Source organism: Aphanomyces invadans (assembly GCF_000520115.1).
Source record: "Aphanomyces invadans strain NJM9701 unplaced genomic scaffold supercont1.5, whole genome shotgun sequence".
NCBI lineage: Eukaryota > Oomycota > Saprolegniomycetes > Saprolegniales > Verrucalvaceae > Aphanomyces > Aphanomyces invadans.
In genome coordinates, this window is record NW_008580150.1 from 1,202,249 (window position 1) to 1,223,163 (window position 20,915).

Below are 20,915 nucleotides of genomic sequence, written 5' to 3' on the forward strand. Positions count from 1 at the left end.
GGTCCATTTAGTGATTGTTTGACATCTCAGCGTTATGATTGGTCGATGCATTCCACCACTTCAAATCTGTGATTCCAACAATGATGCATGACGAAGTGCCTGTGGAGCGCTACTTCATGGAAAAGAGCCGCCGAAAGAAGCCTGGTAATGTCAAGGTCACCGAAAACTACCTACGAACGGACGTGCATTGCGGGCTCAAGCACTGCCGTCTCTGCGAGGGGGTGTCGCCGCCACTTCTTTGTTTGGAGCCGCAAACCACCATCGTCGTTCCCGACTCATCTTTCTTGGTGTGCTACATCGACCTGTTCAACGATGTCGCGTTCCAGGCGGATCAAATCCTTTTCCTGCAGTCTGTCTTGGATCGTGCGGGCGATGTGGTTGGGACACGAGAAGCATCGCAGATCGACGCGTGGTTGTCTCGGGAAGGCGACCGTGCTCTGCTCAAGACGTTTGGGTACTTTCCCAACAAGCACATGATCGACACGTATGCCCCCACGCACGTGTTCGAGGTGGCATCGTCGAAAGACACTGCAATCGATCACACCCGCCTGGACATTGAGTCCATGGAACAGAGAGACCGGCGACTGATCGCAAACGCCATGGCGTGGTACTCGTCGCACTCCCCCGCAACGCATCTTGTCCTTCTCTCCGACGATCCCTTGCTTTCTTCGTCGATCCCTCCATCTCTTGACCACGTCGATGTGCTTTCCTGCGCCGACTTCATCGATACACACTGTTCATCCGGTGCGCGAATCGACCTCCACGCAATCCGGGCAGAATGCGCCCACGCGTTTCAACGTCGGCAAGTCTCTCCTCAAACGTTTGCCCAGCACGACTCAAACCCGTCTGCGTGCGCGTTCCAAGGCATTCTTGACGTGAGCACCCACCACCCCCTCGAAGCATTTGTAAACATCACAACGGAAGCTGCGTCCAAGATGCGGTCCATCTTCATCTATGGTCGTGATGCTATGAACCGCGCGATACACGGCGATGTGGTCGCTATCGAACTCTTGCCCGAAACGGAATGGCTTGCCCCAGAGAGCGCCACGTCACTCGTTCACCATGTTGCGTCGACCGAAGACGAGCTCAAGCGAGCCCAGAAAAAAGCCCACCCAGCCACCTCGACGTGCGTGAGTGCTGTGCCCACTGGCCGTGTCGTTGGCATCGTCTCCCGTCCCGACCACGTTGTACGTGCGCCATCCATCCGACGTGCTATAACATTCATTGCTGCCTTGCCGCGGCATCGTTTCATCTCACACTGCAGCGACCTTGTAGTACGTTGCAACGATTTTGTCATCGACTGTGGCTCCTGGAGACGACTATGCGCTGGCGGTTCCCATGGACATTCGCATTCCCAAGATTCGCTTGCGTTCTCAAAACGCGACGGCGCTCGTGGACCACCGACTCAAGGTATGACAAGCCATGCTCATATTTCTGGAGTCGATGTATTCGCCGCATGCCATCATCATGCGCTCGATGGATGTGTTGGCAGTCGGTCAATATCTCTCGCGTTGACGTTTGTTCAGGTCGTGGTGGACGCGTGGGCCGCCGACTCGACGTACCCACAAGGCCACTATGTTCAAATTCTGGGTCCCGTTGGGGACGTCGAAACCGAGATCCAAGCGCTGTTGGTTGAACATGCCGTGCATGCCCATCCATTCAGTGAACCCGCGCTCGCGTGCCTTCCCGACGTCCGAGACATCGCGGTGGATATGCTCGCGGCGTGCGACACGAGCAAACGGCCGCACATCCCGCTGACGAACGGTATTGCAACCAAATGTCAACATCGTCATGATCTCACACGCATGGAATGGACAGACTGGCAGGTTCCCCCGGAAGAAATAGCTGCCCGTCTTGATATCCGCTCGACGCACCGAGTGTTTAGCGTAGATCCTCCGGGATGCCAAGACATTGACGATGCCATGTCGATCTTACACCTGCCGAATGGCCGGCTCCAACTTGGTGTGCACATTGCCGACGTCGGGTACTTTGTTGCGCCGGACACGGCGTTGGATTTGGAGGCCCAGAACCGCGCCACGACCGTCTACTTGGTCGACCGTCGCTACGACATGCTACCTGTGCTCCTGAGTGGGGACTTGTGCTCGATTCACTGCGGTCGCGATCGTCTGGCATTCAGCGTTTTTTGGGAGATCGATCCCATGACGCTCGAGATCGTGCCCGATGCCACCACATTTAGCAAGACCATTTTGCATTCAACGGCCGCCATGACGTACTATCAAGCGGATCGGTTGATGGATGGGTTCGCTGCGGACGACCCGGCCGTGCCGAACTCGGTTGGCACTGGCACTGCTGGCCAGCCGATCCCTCAAGCACTGCAGCCATCCCTTCGACATGACTTGTTGATTCTCCGTGAGATTGGTCGCATGCTGTATCGAAAACGCGCGTCCCAAGGTGCCGTGGACCTGTCGTCCGGCGGCGAACTCAAGTTTTCAAAACTCCCCGACGACGAAAGCGGCGACGCAGGATTAACCGTCACGACCAAGGCAGCGCTCGAAATCCACTCGACGATCGCCGAGCTCATGATTCTGGCGAACGCGACTGTCGCTGAACGCCTCGTCCGTGCATTCCCCGAGTCTGCCATGTTGCGCCGCCATGTTCCGCCCACAGGCAATCGCTTCGACCAACTCGTCGCGCTCGCATCGGCCCAAGGACTTGTCCTCGACACGTCCACCAACTTGACGTTGCAGCGGTCGCTAGACACCATCCAAGTCGACGACGACACTCTAGCGTTGCTGAAGTCGATGGCGACGCGGGCCATGTCGGAAGCCGAGTACATTTGCGCCAGCGAAGCTAGCGGCACGCAGCTTCGTTTCGGCCACTATGGCCTCGGCCTCGAGTATTACACTCACTTTACGTCGCCCATTCGACGGTACGCTGATGTCGTCGTGCATCGCCAGCTCATGGCAACGCTGGACAACTACGTTCCTCGTCCTCCCAACGTGTTTACTAAAGGGTCGAGGGTGGTGCGACGACGACAGGCCCCGGCCCTGCCGTCGTCGCTCGTGCCGTCCGTGCTCACGATCGACGCCACCGAGTCGAGTGCTTCGCCGCCGTCGTTGATGCAGCGAGTCTTTGCGGATGACCAATACCTCCTGACCAACGCTTCGCCCGCCCCCCGTCGACCCGCTGCTGCATCCCCCGACCCATCGCAACTCCCGATGCTCCACACCGATCGCCTCGTTGCTTTGAGCCAACACATGAATCGCCAGAACCGCCACTCCAAACGCGTCAGCCGAGCGTGCGACGAGCTCTTTTTGGCGCTCTATTTCAGGTCTCACGTGTCGGTCGTGCAAGCCGTCGTGACAGCGATCAAGCAGAACGGACTCCTTGTGTACCTCCCGCAGTTTGACGTGCGGGCGCCCGTCTACTTGAAAGACCGCGACGGCGACGTCCACCTCCACGCATGCATGGTGCCCCGGCCGCTACGACCTCACCTCCGACCTGCCAAGTACGCGTTTGCATCGTTGGGCGACATGGCTGTGCTGCCGAATGCGTCCCTCGCGCTCTCATCGGACTGCTTGCGCATCGTCGCGCCCGACGGCCACACGGCGATCGCAACCTTTGCGCCCTTACAAGAAGTGCAAGTCCATGTATCGTGCGACTTTTCCACCGCATCCGTTCGATTACCGCAGCTCCGACTCTTGCTCGTGTCGCCTGAAATGGGCCGAGACAGCACTGGGGTCGTCCACTGGTCGGCAAAGGTGCTTCTGGACCATGAACCGTGGAACGATTCCAACACGCGTGCCAGCAACACGGGCCTCACAGAAGCCATGGGGGCGCTCGACCTGCGATCCCAACCATTTCATCGCCGACCTCCCCCCAGCCTGTACCAGCGACTGGACAAAGCCAAGGCGACAGCTGCCGTCGCTTCGATCGACCCGGGGAACGCTCCAATTGCATCAAGCCGAAGGGACAACAAAGTGGCGCGGAGTGCACTTGCCAAGAAAGACAGCAAGGCCGTCGGGCGAGTCGTGTTTGGTGGGTTCGAGCCGGTCGTAGACAAAAAGTTCAATCGGTTGATGACTGCGCACTACGAAAACCGGAGCGCCGAGCTGGAGGCAGCCATGACGATCGAGCGAAGTGCGATCAGAGAGATCGGGGACACGCGGCAGTTTGAGGCGGACGCGCTGCGCCGGTCCGACAAGCTGATGGCCGAACGACGGCACGACCGCATCAATCGGCGCAACAAGGCCAACAATTAACACGTTTTCCACATTTTTTGTCGTTGAATCAAAGGAAGTAGAATGGCTGGTGCTCGTCAGTCTCCATGAAAGGAACACGTCCAAAAAGAGTTATTAAAGCTCGGTGGTCTTGGTGACGGAGGATGCGGCATCGTCGGCGCCAAATCCATGGCCCGCGTGGTCGCCGCGGGGCGTGCCGTCTTCCCCAATCCCCTTTTGCCGCATCATGACACAAAACTCTTCAAAGCTGATTTTGCCGTCGCCGTTTGTGTCGATCTCGTCCATGACTTCCTGCGCATGCTCTTCCGACCCCATGAATCGAATCAAGTCGTCCTTGGTGATCACGCCTTGCTTCTTTGTGTCAAAGTAATTGAATGCTACGAGAACGACGTCTTTTGAGCCCCACCGATCCATCAACCACGCCTTTTACCTTGCGCGAGATATTCTTGCTTGTTGAACGTGTTGCGCTTGACGGTGGCGGCCAAAAACTCTTGGTAGTCCAAGTTGCCGTCTCCGTCAATGTCAATGCCTTGCAGCAGCGTCAACACTTCGTTTTCGAGGACATCTTGGCCCATGTCTCGCACGGCCGCCGCCAGTTCTTGCATCGTAATGACGCCGTTTCCGTCCACGTCGATCTTTTGGAATTGTTTCTAGACGGCGACGATCACGTCCGAGAAATGGCCGCATACACAAACACGTGTACCTTGAGCTCGTTGATTTCTTGGCCAGTCAGCTGGTCGGCAATCACGGCCAGCGCCACCTTCTTGAGCTTGTTGTGGCCTTGGAAACGCTTGAGGCTGCCCAAAATCGTGCCGTTGAGGCCGCGTTCGGTCGCGGGCGCCGACCCAGAGAGCCACGGGTGTTGCAGCGCCTACAACGTCCATGAGATATCTCATCCGCGGCATCTCGAGTCGCCAACCTCCGCGGCGGTCAAACGCTTGGACGGGTTGAGCAAAAGAAGGTGGTCAATCAGATCCTTGGCTTCCGCACTGACGCCGACCCATTCCGGTGTGTCGTACGAGTACTTGCCTGCACGAACCGACTGGAAGATCTCGGGGTCGCTGTCCCCGTAAAACGGGGGGTACCCGCACAACAAGATGTACGTGATGACTCCAATGCTCCACAGATCGCACGACTTGTCGTAGTGGCGGCCCAGCACTTCTGGAGCTGCAGAGCTCCGTCGTCAGTCACCCAAGAAGACAAGCATCGTTGTTCCAAGTAGAGCGACTCTTAACGTACCAATGTAGTAAGGCGTGCCGACGCGGGTCGTCATGAACGAGTCGCCGGAGCCGCCAACATCCGTTCGCGACAAACCAAAGTCGATGACCTTCAACTCGGCGGCTTCGTCCTTGGTGGCGAACAGAAAGTTCTCGGGCTTCAAGTCGCTATTACGGCGCAATGGGTTGAGAATTAGATTGCAACTTGACAACGATGTCCCATAAAAGGACAAGGCCGCCACCGATGGAAAGCTTACCGGTGGCAAATTTCGCGGTCGTGGCAATGCTTGACAGCGTCCAAGATCTTGCGCACCAACTTGGCAGCGTCGGCTTCCGTGTAATGACCTGCACCACATGGGCTATGAGCGTCACCCGTATGGATGAAATCAAGAAGTACCGCGAGCGATAATGCGGTCGAACAATTCTCCCCCCGTGCAGAGTTCCGTAACAAGATGCAAATGGCGAGTGTCTTCAAAAACTTCGAACAGTTTGATGATGTTCGGGTGGTCGACGGTCTATGGACGCGCATTGGTGAGGGCAATGACGCGATATGCAGCTCGTACGCGGAGGATTTCAATTTCACGGCGCAGAGTTTCCGGGCGGCTCACTTTCACTTTGGGAATAGTCTTGATGGCGACTTTGGTCCCTGTAATTTTATGCGTGCCGATGCGGACGGTCCCGTAGTGTCCGTGGCCCAATTCTTTCTTTTCCACGTTGTACACGGCAAACACATCGCCAATGTTACCTGTGATCTACACACACGGCATGGTAAACGACGGTGAGGGTGGCGACGTTTAAAGGGCGTACGTTGTCCTTGCTCAAAGGAGCTTGCACAGCGGGAGCTTTTGTCACAACCGGCACTGGAGGAGGGAGGGGTTTTGCCGCCGCAGGTTGCACCTGCACGATTCCACGCTCACTACCTCGGCCAGAGACGTGCGGGGGCGTGCCAGGAGGGGAACCTTGACGTGGAGGAGTGGTAGGTTGTGGGACGCCAACGGTGCGGTTGCGGCGGTGCTTTCCTTCGCCGCTCGAGGCCTTGTTGCCCATGACGAATTGACTCGACCGGTAAAATTGTGAAGTGCTTGCCGCGATCGCGAGGATAAAACATATACGTTAAACATTGTAGCCTGGGGAAATCGCCGCAGAATCTTTTCTTTAACGCACGTTTTAGTCGAAAGAACACACGTTTTAGACGTTCGATCGCGTTTCAGTTCCACAAATCAGGTCTGCAAACTACAACAATCCGCGGCATACAAACGTCAAGTTTAAAGGGCAACGTCCCTTTCTAAGGATTTTAGGGGGGGTATCCAAAAAATGGATACAGATTTTATAAATCAAACGATTCAATACAGAATCAAAGACAATAAAATAATATACGCCTCGTTCCATCGCCGATAATTGTTGCCCTCCCCCCCAATTCAAGCACACTTCAAATTCGCAGTTCACACGATGCACCGCCCGCCACGCCGCCGATTCAACTTCGACAGACTCATACGCCGATGCAACACTCATGACCCGACGTTGTACGTTCCACTCACGGTAGATGCAAGCGAAGACCTCCCGCCCGCTGTCGTCGGCCTCGTTCGAAAGGACTTCGTGGAAGTATGTACGCTAGGATGGGATTTATTGCCTTCACCATGGACACTCTCATCGCATTGATCATAGAGACTACGGCCATTTCATCATGTGTTTGACTGGTCGCGCATTCACAATGCATTGCATCTCCGATCTGAATTCTCCACAGAGCCCCAGCGCACGGCAGGCAAGATTTCAACGCACTACACCACTCGTTTACCTCATTGAACGACCTGCAGCCATGCAAGAAGTGGCGAAAGCTCTAAAGCCAGAAACGTGGCGTGGCGAAGCATATGGTGCAGTGCGCGACGATAGGCATAGCGAGCCGTGGTTCCGCATTGACCGCAGTGCCAGCACATTCTTCGGCATATCACAATTTGGATGCCATCTCAATGGATACGTGCGGGACTTGTCCCACCACAACACCACGAGTGTGTGGCTCGGCGTGCGGTCCTCGACGAAGGCCATTCATCCTGGCAAGCTTGACACGCTGGTTGGCGGCGGACTCCCATGGGACCTCTCGCCACTGGAAAACATGTTGAAGGAAGCGGAAGAAGAAGCGGGGCTCACTCTCGACGACCTTGGCCGCGCCATCCGATCGACTGGTGCGTTGACATATCGCAACGACGAGCGACAAGGATTCAAGCACAACACCATGGTACTAGTACACGACTTTACGTGAATGGCGTACCTAACTTTTGCCCAGTTTACGTTTGACGTGGAGCTGCCGCCGTCGTGGCAGCCAGTGAACACCGACGGAGAAGTCGCTGGATTTCACCTGTGGCCTATGGACGACGTGCTCGAGCTCCTGCAGTCGCAACCCGACGAGTTCAAGCCAGACGTGTGCCTTGTGTTGCTCGATTTTGCCATCCGCCAAGGCCACCTCTCGTCAGCCGACTTCGAGTCCCCGGTGGCATATGCCCGCCTGTGCTCAAGTTTGCACTCGTGGTCGTGCCACAAAATCTAGGCCCGGCTGCCGTCAGCGCTGCGCTTTCTCAACTTGAACGCACGACATTGACATTGTGTGCGTACGAAATATCGACCTCTCGATCTGTTGCTGCCGCAGGGACGTGGCCCTGCTATCAGATATTGCGCTTCTACTGCGCTGAAAGACTGCAGCGATGCGTTGTTCGCGATGACGGAGACAGTCCTTGGTGGTATCCTGCATATGATGCTACCCTCGCTTGTGGAGCACTTCATGCACGAGCTTCTGTTTGTACGCCTCCCACTTGACCTCGTCCCGATCTTGCTGGTTTGGTGGATGCGTCGGCGACGGCGGGTCCTCGGCCGCCGTGCGTTGGATGTTGGCGCGCACGCGCTGCCTCGTGTAGTACGAGGTATCGCTGAAAAAGTCAGCCTACCACATCCACGTGATGTTGTCGAATGTGTCGGCTACCGACTGGTGCACGTACCTTGCGGAGGTAAAGCAGCTCACACTCGGAATCGGTCACAAAGGTGTGCGTGGCGTGCACTCTGCGATTCGACTCATTGCTCAAGAACGACTCTTCGCCGACAAAATCCCGTGCGCCGAGGCGCTTGTGGACCGTCTCTAGACGCAGCGACGATGGGACAGCTAAGAGATGCCGCGTTAACGCTTGATTCGCATGAAAGAACGCCATCGGGCTGTCTTCGTGCTCCATGGTGGTATACGTGTGCAGCGCATTGTGCTGGTGCGATTTTTTGACGCCGGTCTTGGTCGCGAGGCACGCACCACGAGGCCGCCGCGACCCCAACATGCTCGAGTTGTGCGTGATGAGCTTGCACATGCCGCGCCGCACGACCAAAAGCCCTTCGTGCGCCTGTCCTGGCACTTGGACAACCTACGTGGCAAATTAGGCTAGGTGAAGAAGGCTCGGCGGTGTGCTCGACGCACGGTGGCCTTTGGGACGACCAAGCGCCTTGCCTACGCGTCGGACGTGAGAAGTTCGAGCACGTTTGGAATGCAGAGTGGGCTGTACTTTCAGCGTCAATAGGTGGAGCTCGGACGTCGACAGCGACCGAAACAAGCGCAGTTTGCCGAGAAATTCCATCATGTCGGACGACTACGTGTCGGCATGAGTTGGTGGGCGTCGCAAGCCCGTCGTACGTGCACCCGGCTCTCGTTCGCCTCGGTTTCAAACACGGTGGCCCACGGCACAACAATCAATTCGGAGTGGGCCTCGACGACCGCCGTGCAGGATCTACCGATCGTTCATGAGTCCCCGACGTCCCTCGAGACTTGGAGCAATACCGCGCAAGGTGACGGAATCGCCCTTGGTGGCCAAATTCAGCGCCGGCGCGAAGGGTATACATCGGAGTCTCTTCTGCGTCCACCGTTTGTTGGCGCAAGTTGTCCAAGTCCAGCAGCGCCGCCTCCGTGTGCACGTTCTCGACTGGAACGCTTTTGAGGAACGTCTCGACCGTCGGCCGCGACCCGTCGGAGGTGTCGGGTTTCACCAGATTGTGCTTGAACAGGTTGATGCGCCCGACGAGCAAAAAGTACACAAACCCTCCGTCGTCGTCTTCCTGGAAGAGCACTGTCGACGCCGTCAACCGAACGGCGCACACCTGGGCGCACAGAGCTCGGTGCACCTACGGCAACACGCCACGAAATGAATCTCCGACGGACGGCCTCGCCGTCGCAGACGGAATGTCCCCACGCTTGTCCAAATCAATCGAGCTTACGGCGGCCGACAGGTGCTTGCACAACGGATACGCTGCTGTGTAGTCCATGAGGAACTGGAGATCTGCATCGCTGCGGGTCTCGGGCGGCGCGGCGGCGATCTACGACCACAACAGAGAACCACAATCAAAGCAGCACGACAAAGCCAAACGCCGGTTGCCTTGTAGCAAATCCGAGGGTTTGTGCGATCCATGGTCGTGAGCGCTCGAATACACGAATCCCGTGGCGTGTACAGGGGCTTCGAGTCGTAGTAAAACATGCCATGGTCACTCGTCATGCTGCCATGGTATACAGGGCACGTGCGCTACATCGGGCCCGAGTCACCTCCCCTCCATGGCGGTATCAGAACGATACCGGCGGAAGAATGTCATCTTGGTTTGTCAAGGTGGTTTGGCCATCGTCATCCGCGCCAAGGGGCAAGTCCATGCTGTAGCCTTCGGGGTTCTGCCACACGCGTCAAGTTGAGTGTGCCCCTGGGAGCGTGGCGCGTACATCGCAGTAGCCCATCGTCGTGTAGTCCTTGGCGGCTTCTGCATATCGCCCCGCTTTGCGATACGCAAACGCACGATTCTTGAAAAAGATGCTGCATCCACCGTCGACGTCGATGGCACGGGTGAAGCACCCGATCGCTTTGTCAAAGTCTTCGTCGTGCTAGTCGACAGAGTCACGTCGCCGCGACAAACCCATGATCGACTTGTACCAGGTAGCAAATGCCCATGTTGAAATGTAAATACATGTTCTGGTCGTCAACTTTGCAAGCTCGTCGATAGCACGACAGGGCGTGGCGCGTCTCCCCCAACTGGTCGTACTAGGCCATGACAAGACTGGTTGGACATGGAGCGTTCCCCGGGAGCTGATACGAACCACGAGCCCGAGGTTGAAGAGGGCCTTGAAGTCGCGGGGAGCCATCTTCAGCGCGGTTTGGTATTCACTAGGCCCGCCAGAATGCAGACTTAGCACACACGCCGGACGCAGGCGCCATAGGATCGCAGAGATCGCGTGCTTACCGAATCGCTGAGCGAAAGTCGCCCTGTGTGCGGTAGTGATATCCTGGTCGTTCGTAAGTGTCTGCCATGCAAACGAGCGACGACGACGCTAGTCTTGGCCGTACGATTACCTCGGGCGCGGTAGTAATCGGCGGTTCGATTGCCGCGGGGCATGGTGCCGTGCAAGGGCCGTATTTCAACGCTCGTGCCGCACAACGGATCGGCGTCTTTGACCAAGTGCTGTTCGCGCAGCGCGGCTTCAGCAATGGCATTTGACGAGATCGTGGCGACAGTGGCGGGCAAGGACGGGATTTCAACAACTTTTGACGCAGGAACGACGACATTGCGGGCCGTGTTGGGCCGACGAGGAAGCACCTGGCGGACGGGGCACTTGGTAGTAGAAGCTGCCGAGAACGGCCGACGACAAGCTCCTTCTCGGGCTGTGGCTGGTCGTTGCTTTGCATTTGTCGTATGGTGCACACTCCAGTCCAGGTGCAGCGGAGGCGTTGTAAATGACCCCGTACTCGGAGGCCCGCGATCCTCCGCGGCCCTCATGACCCTCCGGCTACAAAAGGCAACATACAGTGTAACCGTCCATGTAACCGTCAGGGTGGAGGCATGGCGGTTACGAATGTAGTTGACATTACCGTTTGCTACAGCTTCTTGGCGGCGACTTTGATGCTTTCGTCACCCTTCTCAAACAAAAAGCGTTTGTCCTTGGGGACAACCCTCATGACATCCGCCTTTGTGTATCTGCTTGGCCCGTGCAGTCGTTGGTGGCATGGCTAGCTGTGCGTCAAGCATGGTGGAAGAAGTCCGTGCACGTCGGCAAAGGATCATGCGTTGGCAGCGACGGGTGGCCATGCCATTCTCGTGGCATGCAAGAGGTGGTCTTGCCTCTTCGAAGGCCCTGGACTCGAGGAACACATGCACAATGCGTCCTGTTAATCTAAAATAAAGCTCATGGATGTTCGCTTTGAAATGTCGTTGACGGACGGCAACGGATTCGAGGACGGGGCACTTTGTGGGGGTGGTGCAGGATTTGACGACGGCATCGCGTGACTGCCGTAGTTGCTGGTGGGGGGTGCGCTGCCGTTGGTGGGCGTGGGAGGAGGGCAGTACGTCATCTGGTGCGGCGGAGGCATGGGGGCATAACCAGGGGGCGGTTGGTGGTAGTATGGGGAGTATTGAGGCTGCGGAGGGTACGGCTGATACATGGGTGGATGCAGCTGCATGTGTTGCTGGGTCACGTATTGTGGCGGCTGTTGGTATGATACAGGCGGCAACGACGGCTGGTGTTGGATGGGCGGTGGCGGCAGATGAGCCGTCTGCTGGGGCGCCTTTCCGTACGCATTCAACGATGGAATGGAAGAGGGGTAACCTGGGGGCGGAAGCAAGCGTGACATGGATGGTTGCGACGGATTTATCGTCGAGGGTTCGCCGCTCTGGGCGCCATTCGTGGACGGCGCGGCGTTCATAACGGGCGACTGACTCGGCACTGCGTTGGGGTTGTCGTACGAGGGTTGCGGAAGTGGGGCGGAGCCGTTGGTTGGTGGATGGCTGGTAGTGGAGATCGGGGGTGGTGGGAGTTGTTGCTGAGCCTGTGGATAATGTCCGTTTCCGTTGGGCTGATGAATCGGCGGCATGTGAGGGGGTGGTTGGATGAGGTGATGTGGTTGCGAGGGGTGGCTGACCCAACTGCCACCGTTGCTTCCTGGCGGCGGCACCATTGCGCCCGGCTGTTGGTAGATGGGGTGGTGCTGAGGGCCAAGTTGGTGGTGGTGGTACATGGGCTGTTGTTGGGTGTAACCTTGCAAGGGAGCAGGGGGCAAGTTCGTTCGGGGGTCGATAGCCCCCCCTTGTTGATGTGGCGGTGGCTGCTGCTGCTGCTGCTGTGGCGCGATCTGGTACACGTACTGGTGTGGGTACTCGCTGCCGTACGGAACTTGTTGCGGGTGCACTGCGTACGACACGTACATCCCACCGGGAGGGTACTGATGAATAGGCGGGGGCGCGACCATCATTTGATAAGTTTGCGGCTGCTGATGGGTCGGCGGGGTAGTGTATGTGCCAGGATGAATGGGCTGAAAGCCGCCATGAGGAACGTTCGGCGGGTTTGCCGGAGGTTGCTGAACCTGAGTTTGCGGCAGCTGTGGTTGATGTTGGTGTTGGTGCAGAGCGCTGTCTTGCGGCTGGCTCTGTCCTGCCGCAGTCTCATGATGATACAGTAGCGGTGGCATTTGTGGTGGTGGTGGCGACGACTGCGATGCCACTGGCGCGGACAACGGTGCGGTGGGTGCCAGAGGATGCAGTGTGTTCGCGAGAGACGGAATATGCTGTTGCGAGTGATGAAGGGGTAGTTTGGAGGAGCCTGCGGGTGTTGACTGCAGTGGCTTAATGGAAGGGACAGGGCTGCCTTGCGAGTTTCGTGGAAGCGTGTGTGGCGACGCAGTGGCGGACGGCGCTGCCGCCGAGGCCAGAAGCGCCATGTTCGATTGCATCTGGTCCGACTTTACGTCCCACTCGGGTCGTTGCGCAGGGCTGCTGTTTTGTTTTGACTTGATCGCCCTCGCAGTCGTCTTTTGAATCTTTGCGGTGGGTTGAGACGCCATCGGCTCAGACATGTGCTTCGATCCGTTCGTTCGGCTGCTCGACGTACTGCTCTTGTCGACGTCCTGGCTGTTCGTCTCGACACTCTTTTCGTTGTATGGTTGGAATCGCGCCGTGTTGTTGCGGGCCTGCATCTCCTCCCGCATTGCCTTCAGTTTGGTGACAGAAATACCCATAAACACGCCAAAACCGTAGTACACTTCCTCAGCGGGAGGGCGCGTAGCGGATGCGCCGCCATCGACCGCCATGTCGTACGCTGTGCTGAGCTGTTCACGCTCCGAATTCGGCATCCCTCGCCTCGTTGTCCTGCCGCCGTCCGCAGTGTCCGAGTGGCCGGGCGATGAGGTGACGTCCGGATAAGTCTCCCGACCTGTCATCGGTGGAAGCATTGCACATACTGAAAACAAGTCTGAACATTCGAGGACCCACATGTGACGTTACCACAATCCGGATATCGCTCATTTCGTGCCAATTGCATGTTTTATTCCATATGTCTCATTCATCATACAAATTCAAGGTATTTCAGAAGTTTGGGGAGAAATTTTTTTCTGCATGTTTTGGAAGGGCCGGTTAATTTAATTGGATTCACCCTGACATATCTCCCTCTGAGCATTATAGCCAATCAAATCACGATTCTATGAGAAGGACCGTCTCTGATTGGTCCACTTGATTCGTTTACAAAGTCACGAGCCAAACCTCCAGCGCGAAGGCCACCTTCGGACCATCTGGAGAACTCTGTCCAACGGCAACGTCAATTCGCCGATCGACCAGGCTGACGCACCGCGGACGCCTCCGACACACCGACGGCCGCACCGCAGTGAGGTAGCAGTGCATGGAGTATGTGGTTCCTTTGCATTGCGTCAGGCATGATACCCACGTCGTTTGTGCCGTTGATGAAATGTGTTTAGTCAGACCCCTCCATTCGGGAAGGCGAGTTGGACGGTGCAGTTGACGTGGTTGGCAAGTTATGCTTGTGCGAGAGTACCGCCGGCTGGTACACGTGGTGCGAGCAGCGCCATGGTTTTCAACCCAATTTCTGTCCAACACATAAGCTCTCGCCATTCTAGAGTTGGCGCCTTATTCGTTTCCTTTCGGCATGGAGAGTGCACGCTATGACGAATTAAAAGATGTTGCATACTTGTCCATATTGACGCTGTTTAGTAAGAAAAGCGGTCGTAGTCGTCCTTCTTCCCAGCCGCGCATGCGAAGAACAAAAGGATGAGCGCGACCACGGCGGCGATCGTGCTGCCGATGGCGAGCTTCATCGACACCGAGTGCCACAGGTCGAGGATGGCAGGGCGGCACACTTCGTAGGGCGCGCTCTTGAACACGTTCGTCTGGGTCTTGGACAACAAAAAGTTGCCGCAAAACGTAGCCGTGGTCGGGTTCAACGGGCACTTTTCCTCGGCGAAGTCAAAGATAGATTGAAAGTCGCCGTACTTGTTCTTGACGTCCGCACACGTATCACACACTTGCTTGTACTGCGCTGGCAGCGACTTGGCGGCCGTCGCACCGACGGCACCGAGGGCAGCGACTTGCTTGTCGACCTGGTTGCAGAATCCGTTGATGCCCGTCTTCTCATCCACGTTGATCTGCAACAGCGTCGACACGGTCACAATCGTGTCGGCCAGTGCCGGAACAAAGGCCTTGAAGGCATCTCGAGCGGACGCAGACGTGCAAAGGCGAGCTCCTTGGGCATAGCAATACACTTCGTTCAATGAGGTCGCGACTTGCGTCTCTTCCGTGGCGGCGGGAAACTGGGCGGCTGTCCACTTGGACGCAGTCGACGCCGACATGAACGTAAGAACGGCGAACGCCGAGAACACGGCAAGCGCAATGAAGACAAACACGGCGTAGATGGAGAGGAGAACCTTGTTGCGGCACAGGGCACCAAAGATACCGAGGGACGCGATACCGACGACGACGCTGCCAAAGATGAGCGTGTACAGCCCGAGCGAGTTAAGCGGCGTCGCCGTGGCCGCCGAGAACACATCCGACCATTGGTTGCCTTTGAAGGACACGCCAATGTAGATGAGGAGCGCGCCGGCGGCGATGAAGACAACGTTCAGCGCGACCAAGACTATCTTGGACAGGGTCGTAGGGATCGCCATGGTGCCGAGTCGGGCCTACAATGAGCAACTGAATGCATTGGTGCCATTACTGCGTGCCGGCACATGGCAAGTTTTCTCAAATTTCGTGGTAATTGCTGAATTTCAACGTCGTTTACTTGAAGTTTGTATGTCGTCTCGTCAAAACCAGGCCTCTACAATATTATACCAGACCTGATATTTCAATGGAAATATGCACTTTTTCGTTTTATATATTATACGTTTTATTGTGCCGTTGTCAATACAAATTGGTTGAGCCCTCATTCAGTCATACATATATCCATAGAATACAATATTTTTGAAGTTGGAGTCACTGCAAAATCTATGGACAGTGCGCATGTTTCCCATTCAATTTTTCGTTGCAACACAGAAACGAATACAGTGATCCCCCAAGTTTTGCAACACTTCAAGAATATACGTTTCTGAAGGCAATTAAAGAAACAAAGAACAAACAAGAATTCATTTTAAGAGACCATTGGATGCAGTTATTGATTAAGTTGAGCAAGGTATTAATTTATACCAGTTCGCAAACCTTGGGGGACTACTGTAAATGGGAAAAACGAGAACATGACTCAAAACAACATCTTGAAGTGAGGTAAAGATGGTGAGAAAAGCGCTGATTGATGACAGGTGATGTCAAGACGAGAGAAGAGGCCCGTCGTCGTTGTCGACGGCTCATGCGTTGGACGTGGTGGAGGGTATGAAGGGGACTGCAGCGTCCACTGCGTGGACCGACGGCCTGTGCTTGTGAAAGCGCGAGCGATTTTTGTCCATGCCTCGCCGTTCCAGTCGTGGCTGCGACCGCTCCTCTCGGCGACGCGACAGTTTGTTCAACCAATACTGACTTCATCAACACGAAATTGTCCGATCATTATTTACAAAGCTCCTCGACATGCATCCCTGCGGTAATGCTAGACAGCGGCGACGTATACCTCTTTGATCTTCCTTGCCCGTATCCTTGACACCACTGGCCGCGGACTCGATCGTGACGTGACGAAAAGATACACCAGCGCACTCAAGGCCAGCGCTGTGCTGCCACCCGCCACATTGTTGGCGTAGCGGATCCACTCGACAAACAGAGTCGGCCTGCACCGTTGGTACGGCGCGTCCACCTTCACCGTGACGTTTGTGGTGTTGCCAATGAGGTGGCCAAGGCAGAACGCGTCCGTGTCGGAAGCCATGGGGCAATGCGTGTGCACCCAGTCGAAGGAAGCTGCAGTCGCGGGGTGTACGGAAGGAATCGCCGAGCATATGGACACTGAGGTATTCGTGGACTGGATGAGCGCCGCCAGCGAGGGGTCAGTGGATGCGGCGCAGACCCGTGTGGGGCAATGCGCTTGATGGAATGTACTGGCAACGTTAGCTTCCTCGATGTCAAAGGGAAACGCCGCCGAGGACCAATTCTTTGCTGCAAGTGACGATCGGAAACCCATGGCTGCCAGAACACACGCAAACACGACAAACATGCAGACAAACGTCATGGCCCAGTTATTCGTGGTAGGAAGGTGCCGACGAAGGCACGCCACGAGTACACCCGTGCATGTGGTCACGATCGCGTACGCGAGAAACGAATCGGACGACGACGCAGTCGCAACATCAAAAATGTCTGTCCACTTGGTTCGACTCAACGTGCCGCCGATGGCCACGGCCGCGTACATGAGGAAGGCGGTCGCCCCCACGTAGAGCAGCCCCACGACGGCAAGGCCAACCTGCTTCGCCTCTGCCATCCGCATCGAACCAATTCCAAAATGCCACCAAGTAGTCGAGACGCACCAGAACTTGGGGATGCTCAAGGAGTCCCGAGCTCGTCATCGGCCAGAGGACACGGCTTAGCTCATCACAATGGTCCGGAAGACGTGATCATGGTCCATCATTGCCTACTCGATCCATTTGTCAAGATTCAAGTCACGACGCCATGGAAACGATCCAGATGAATCTCTAGATTCCACGACGAAACATCTCAATTATACAATGTCACGACCAGTCGCTCCAGGAGATCATCCCGAACGCGGTTGTACTGCTATCGTCGCTGCGCCCAGCCTGCTGGGTTGGCTTGAGTTGCTGGATCTCAACGAGGACGCCGCGGGGGCTTGGACAGTCGTTGCGAAAGGCGCGACTCATGAGGAACAGTGCCCACCGACGCCGGGGAGAGTCCACCCGTCGTAGCCATAGCGTCACGGAGATCGCTGCGTGCGCCGCCAATGCAAGGACGTTGTCGTCCTCGTGGCAAACGACCCGCTTCGTCTCATGTTCATCATCATCACGATACCGTCGATCGTGCAATTTTGCGACACGCGATGTGCATGGCGTCGTTGGCGCGTCCATTCGTGCAGTACACTTCCAGTATACTCGCGCTGGTGGCCACCGACGTCATGCTTGATCGAACCGCACCTAGCTCCTTCAGCTTGTTGGACATGCGCTGGAGATCTCGTCCACTGGATGCAGACACTGGCAACACGAGCGCTTTGAAGTACCATCTCCAGCAGCACAGTGTGCATGACGCTGTTTCTAGAGATGCATTGTGCGGCGTGAAAACTACATCTCCCGCCTGCCAGGGCAATGGTGTAATGAGCTCGTTAGTTCCGAAGAAGTCGCAGGCACGAGGACTCGTGTGATTAGGCCTATGCCACATAATAGTCGTCGGTGGTTTGCCGTCCAAGTCGGCATGCCAGGATCACGAGGACGAGCGACACGACGGCCAAGAGGACGCCACCGATGGCAACCTGGTTTGCAAACGACCGCCAGACGTCGATCACGACAGGGCGGCATTGCTTGTATGGCGAGCTTTCATATGCTCCCGTGGACGTCGTGGCCAAGAGGAAGGAGCCGCACCAGATCGCTGTCGAGGGGGTCATGGCGCATTTCTCGTTGGCCCATTCGAAAATGGCTCTGTCGTCGCCGAATTTCGTGTTCACGGCAGTGCACACATCACATGCGCTTTTGTATTCTTTTGGGAGCTTGGCTGTGAACGCTGCGCCAAGCGACCCAAGCGCCACGGCCTTGGCATCGATATTCTTACAAAATCCGACGACCCCCGTCGGTTCGGTGACGTTGATGCCGACCTCGGACGCGACCGCGGTGATCGTCGGCGCTGCTGCCGGCACAAACGACGTGAACGCTTCCTTCGCTGTCGCGGATGTGCAGAAGCGAGCGCCCTGGGCGCTGCAGTAGACCTCGTTGAACCCTGTCGCAATGTCGGCTTCTTGCGCGATGGCCGGATAGGACGTGGCTGCCCAATTCTTGGCTCCACTAGCGGCCACGAACCCAAGGACAGCGACGCCGATGAAAATCAGCATGGCCATCCCGACAAAGATCGAGTAGAGTGTGAGAAGGCACCGATTTGCACAAATTGCACCGGCACAACCGAGACACGCAACGAGCACGACAACAGCGCCGAGAACGAGCAGGACAAGTGACTCCGACGCACCGTCCGACGTGATGTTCTTGGCCGCAAATACGTCCGACCAGCGGCCGCCGCGTAGGACAACGCCCAAATAGATCAGGAGCGACCCGCCGATGAAGAACCCGAGGTTGAGGAAGATGACGACCGCTTTCGCCAGGGTTTGCATCATCGGGTACGAAACGACAACTGACAAAGTACGCCAGTGCTTCGATTCGAACGAAAGGCACGGATCGAGGACGACGCCAAGGGAAACATGCCGATTCGACGGCACGTCGGCACCCTGCACGTCATCTGCAGTGATTTAGTGCGTTGGGGATGCCGTTCAGAGACGTCACGACGTCACCTCGACCGGTCCCTTCAGGTCCTGTCGACCCCTGCGCCTCCCAGTCTTTCTCTATGACCTGGTCGTCGATTCAGTCGCAGCGAGAGGAACGGACCTTGTCGGCGTATGGAATCATAGTGAAGGACGAGGAACAGGGAGACTCCTTGCAGCTCGCGCTAGGGGCGGTAGAATCCACGAAAGGAATGACCTAGGAGGGGTGTTCATCACGTGGACTGGCATCTCGTCAGCCATGGTGTGCGACGAACAGAATGCAAGATGGAATGTTGTAAAACTTGGATTATGCGGCGGTGTACCCGTCTGATTCGTTGTTGCGTGCAGCTTTGCATGAAAGCACGATTAAGAGCAGGGACAAAACGGAGAGCACGATGCCGCCGATGCCGACGCGGGTGCTGTAGTCTTTCCACAGTCCCAAGACGGGGGCGCGGCACTGCTTGTACGGGGCTTTCTCGTACACGGACGATTGGTTCTTTGTGATGAGGAACGCGCCGCACCACTGCGCCGTTTCTGTCGTCAACGGGCATTTGCCGTCCACCCAGTCGAAAACGGCGCTGTAGTCGCCGTAGTTGGCCTTGACGTCTTGGCATGTCGCACAAGCATCCTTGTACTCGTTGGGCAGCGCACTTTTCACAATCTCGGCAGCAGTTGCCGGCAATGAGGCAAGCTTGGCGCTCACTTGGTCGCACACACCAAGGAGGCCTGTGTTGGCATTTACATCAATGCCGGCTGCGGAAAGAGCAGTCACCGTGGCATCGCTGCCCGTCGGAAAGAATGTATTGATGGCGTCTTTGGCAGGCATCGTGACGCAGAAGCGCCCGCCTTCAGCGTAGCAGTACACTTGGTTAAATCCCTTGGCAACGTCTGTCTCGGCGGGATCAGCAGGGAACGACTTCGCGATCCACGTGTTGGCTTGCGACGACGAAAGGAACCCCAGCACCGTGATGGCCACGAATATGATCAACCCCAACACGACAAAGATTGAGTAGAGTGTGAGGAGGCATCGATTGCGGCACGCGGCGCCAGCAAACCCAAAGAACGCAATCACGATGACAGACGCCCCAAGAGCAATGATGGCCGTGGCGACCGTATTCACGTCCGTGGCGGTGCCAGTGGAGAAGATGTCGGTCCAGTGGCCATTGCGCGACTTGGTTCCGAGCCAGATCAAGAGGGACCCGGCAACGATGAACCCAATGTTGATGAGGATAAGCATCACCTTGGCAAACATGTGCATGGTGGTGGCTCGCTGCAAATGTGAAAATGAGGTGGCACCGCGCCATTGAAGCGGCGTTGGAGATGTACCAACATTCTCAAGTCAACAAACCACAACTTCCAAGCGCGGGATCCATATAAGGAGGAGCCACCGAGGGGACAACAACACAACCTTGGCGTAACTTCGCCAACACCACCAGCGAACGCATCGTCCACGTGTTCACAGCAAGGTATGGATGCACCGCCGCCTTCGCCGCTTGAGGCGCCTTCGGAACGTCCTGCCGACAGACCACCCTCCGCGCCATGTCGCACATATTGCAACATTTCCAGTTTATTTGCAATTTTTTTGATGGACACGGCAACCTCCAGCACGAAATATGATTGGCTGGAGGGCGATTCAGCTGTCTTTTTACCCAATCAAATGGACGAAAGCTTGTTCCAGGTGCACACTTCGCGAAATCTCACCCGATCCCCTGCTGGCACACCCACGAACTCGGCGTCCGTCCAGCATTCAAAGCACAAGTCCCTTCAAGTAGCGTTGTCGAGACGTGGGCCAATTCTTTGTCCGCGTAGCTGAATCTGTCGACAGATTGTTCAAATCCC

At 56.5% G+C, this 20,915-nt stretch overlaps 9 protein-coding genes across 10 annotated transcripts; 4 read left to right on the forward strand and 5 right to left on the reverse strand.

The window, feature by feature from the left end:
- The first annotated feature begins 67 nt into the window (after positions 1 to 67).
- On the forward strand, positions 68 to 4,299 carry H310_03398 (hypothetical protein). Its single transcript, XM_008867233.1, has 4 exons — positions 68 to 1,187; positions 1,276 to 1,410; positions 1,527 to 1,764; positions 1,819 to 4,299. The coding sequence occupies exons 1-4, from the start codon at positions 81 to 83 to the stop codon at positions 4,221 to 4,223; spliced, it is 3,885 nt and encodes a 1,294-aa protein (XP_008865455.1). The 5' UTR covers positions 68 to 80; the 3' UTR covers positions 4,224 to 4,299.
- Positions 3,473 to 6,489, reverse strand: H310_03399 (CAMK/CDPK protein kinase). The gene is made up of 9 exons (XM_008867234.1): positions 6,227 to 6,489; positions 5,983 to 6,171; positions 5,817 to 5,934; positions 5,677 to 5,764; positions 5,442 to 5,587; positions 5,122 to 5,369; positions 4,906 to 5,073; positions 4,633 to 4,852; positions 3,473 to 4,579 (listed from the first exon to the last, which is right to left on the reverse strand). Exons 1-9 carry the CDS (start codon positions 6,464 to 6,466, stop codon positions 4,317 to 4,319), a joined length of 1,680 nt encoding a protein of 559 aa, XP_008865456.1. The 5' UTR covers positions 6,467 to 6,489; the 3' UTR covers positions 3,473 to 4,316.
- A 375-nt stretch (positions 6,490 to 6,864) lies between these two features.
- On the forward strand, positions 6,865 to 8,612 carry H310_03400. 2 transcript variants are annotated; one of them, XM_008867235.1, is made up of 4 exons: positions 6,865 to 7,021; positions 7,085 to 7,181; positions 7,234 to 7,652; positions 7,701 to 8,612. In XM_008867235.1, exons 1-4 carry the CDS (start codon positions 6,869 to 6,871, stop codon positions 7,959 to 7,961), a joined length of 930 nt encoding a protein of 309 aa, XP_008865457.1. In that variant the 5' UTR covers positions 6,865 to 6,868; the 3' UTR covers positions 7,962 to 8,612. The 2 variants fall into 2 exon arrangements, with proteins under 2 accessions (XP_008865457.1, XP_008865458.1); XM_008867236.1 differs by having other exon boundaries at positions 7,085 to 7,652.
- Positions 8,169 to 11,197, reverse strand: H310_03401 (hypothetical protein; the record flags this gene model as incomplete). The annotated part of the gene is made up of 14 exons (XM_008867237.1): positions 8,169 to 8,351; positions 8,407 to 8,814; positions 8,868 to 8,897; positions 8,953 to 9,036; positions 9,087 to 9,174; positions 9,225 to 9,565; positions 9,659 to 9,757; positions 9,817 to 9,960; positions 10,011 to 10,100; positions 10,149 to 10,307; positions 10,357 to 10,464; positions 10,521 to 10,587; positions 10,664 to 10,706; positions 10,774 to 11,197. The coding sequence occupies 14 exons, from the start codon at positions 11,195 to 11,197 to the stop codon at positions 8,169 to 8,171; spliced, it is 2,268 nt and encodes a 755-aa protein (XP_008865459.1).
- Positions 11,198 to 11,290: 93 nt separating this feature from the next.
- H310_03402 (hypothetical protein) lies at positions 11,291 to 13,595 on the forward strand. The gene has a single exon (XM_008867238.1). The coding sequence runs from the start codon at positions 12,199 to 12,201 to the stop codon at positions 12,871 to 12,873; it is 675 nt and encodes a 224-aa protein (XP_008865460.1). The 5' UTR covers positions 11,291 to 12,198; the 3' UTR covers positions 12,874 to 13,595.
- Positions 13,596 to 14,378: 783 nt separating this feature from the next.
- Positions 14,379 to 15,417, reverse strand: H310_03403 (hypothetical protein). The gene has a single exon (XM_008867239.1). The coding sequence runs from the start codon at positions 15,361 to 15,363 to the stop codon at positions 14,410 to 14,412; it is 954 nt and encodes a 317-aa protein (XP_008865461.1). The 5' UTR covers positions 15,364 to 15,417; the 3' UTR covers positions 14,379 to 14,409.
- Positions 15,418 to 15,907: 490 nt separating this feature from the next.
- H310_03404 (hypothetical protein) lies at positions 15,908 to 17,125 on the forward strand. The gene has a single exon (XM_008867240.1). It carries the CDS (start codon positions 16,732 to 16,734, stop codon positions 17,041 to 17,043), a length of 312 nt encoding a protein of 103 aa, XP_008865462.1. The 5' UTR covers positions 15,908 to 16,731; the 3' UTR covers positions 17,044 to 17,125.
- A 109-nt stretch (positions 17,126 to 17,234) lies between these two features.
- H310_03405 (hypothetical protein) lies at positions 17,235 to 19,293 on the reverse strand. Its single transcript, XM_008867241.1, has one exon. It carries the CDS (start codon positions 18,930 to 18,932, stop codon positions 17,982 to 17,984), a length of 951 nt encoding a protein of 316 aa, XP_008865463.1. The 5' UTR covers positions 18,933 to 19,293; the 3' UTR covers positions 17,235 to 17,981.
- Positions 19,294 to 19,355: 62 nt separating this feature from the next.
- Positions 19,356 to 20,413, reverse strand: H310_03406 (hypothetical protein). The gene has a single exon (XM_008867242.1). The coding sequence runs from the start codon at positions 20,332 to 20,334 to the stop codon at positions 19,384 to 19,386; it is 951 nt and encodes a 316-aa protein (XP_008865464.1). The 5' UTR covers positions 20,335 to 20,413; the 3' UTR covers positions 19,356 to 19,383.
- Between the last annotated feature and the right edge of the window lie 502 nt (positions 20,414 to 20,915).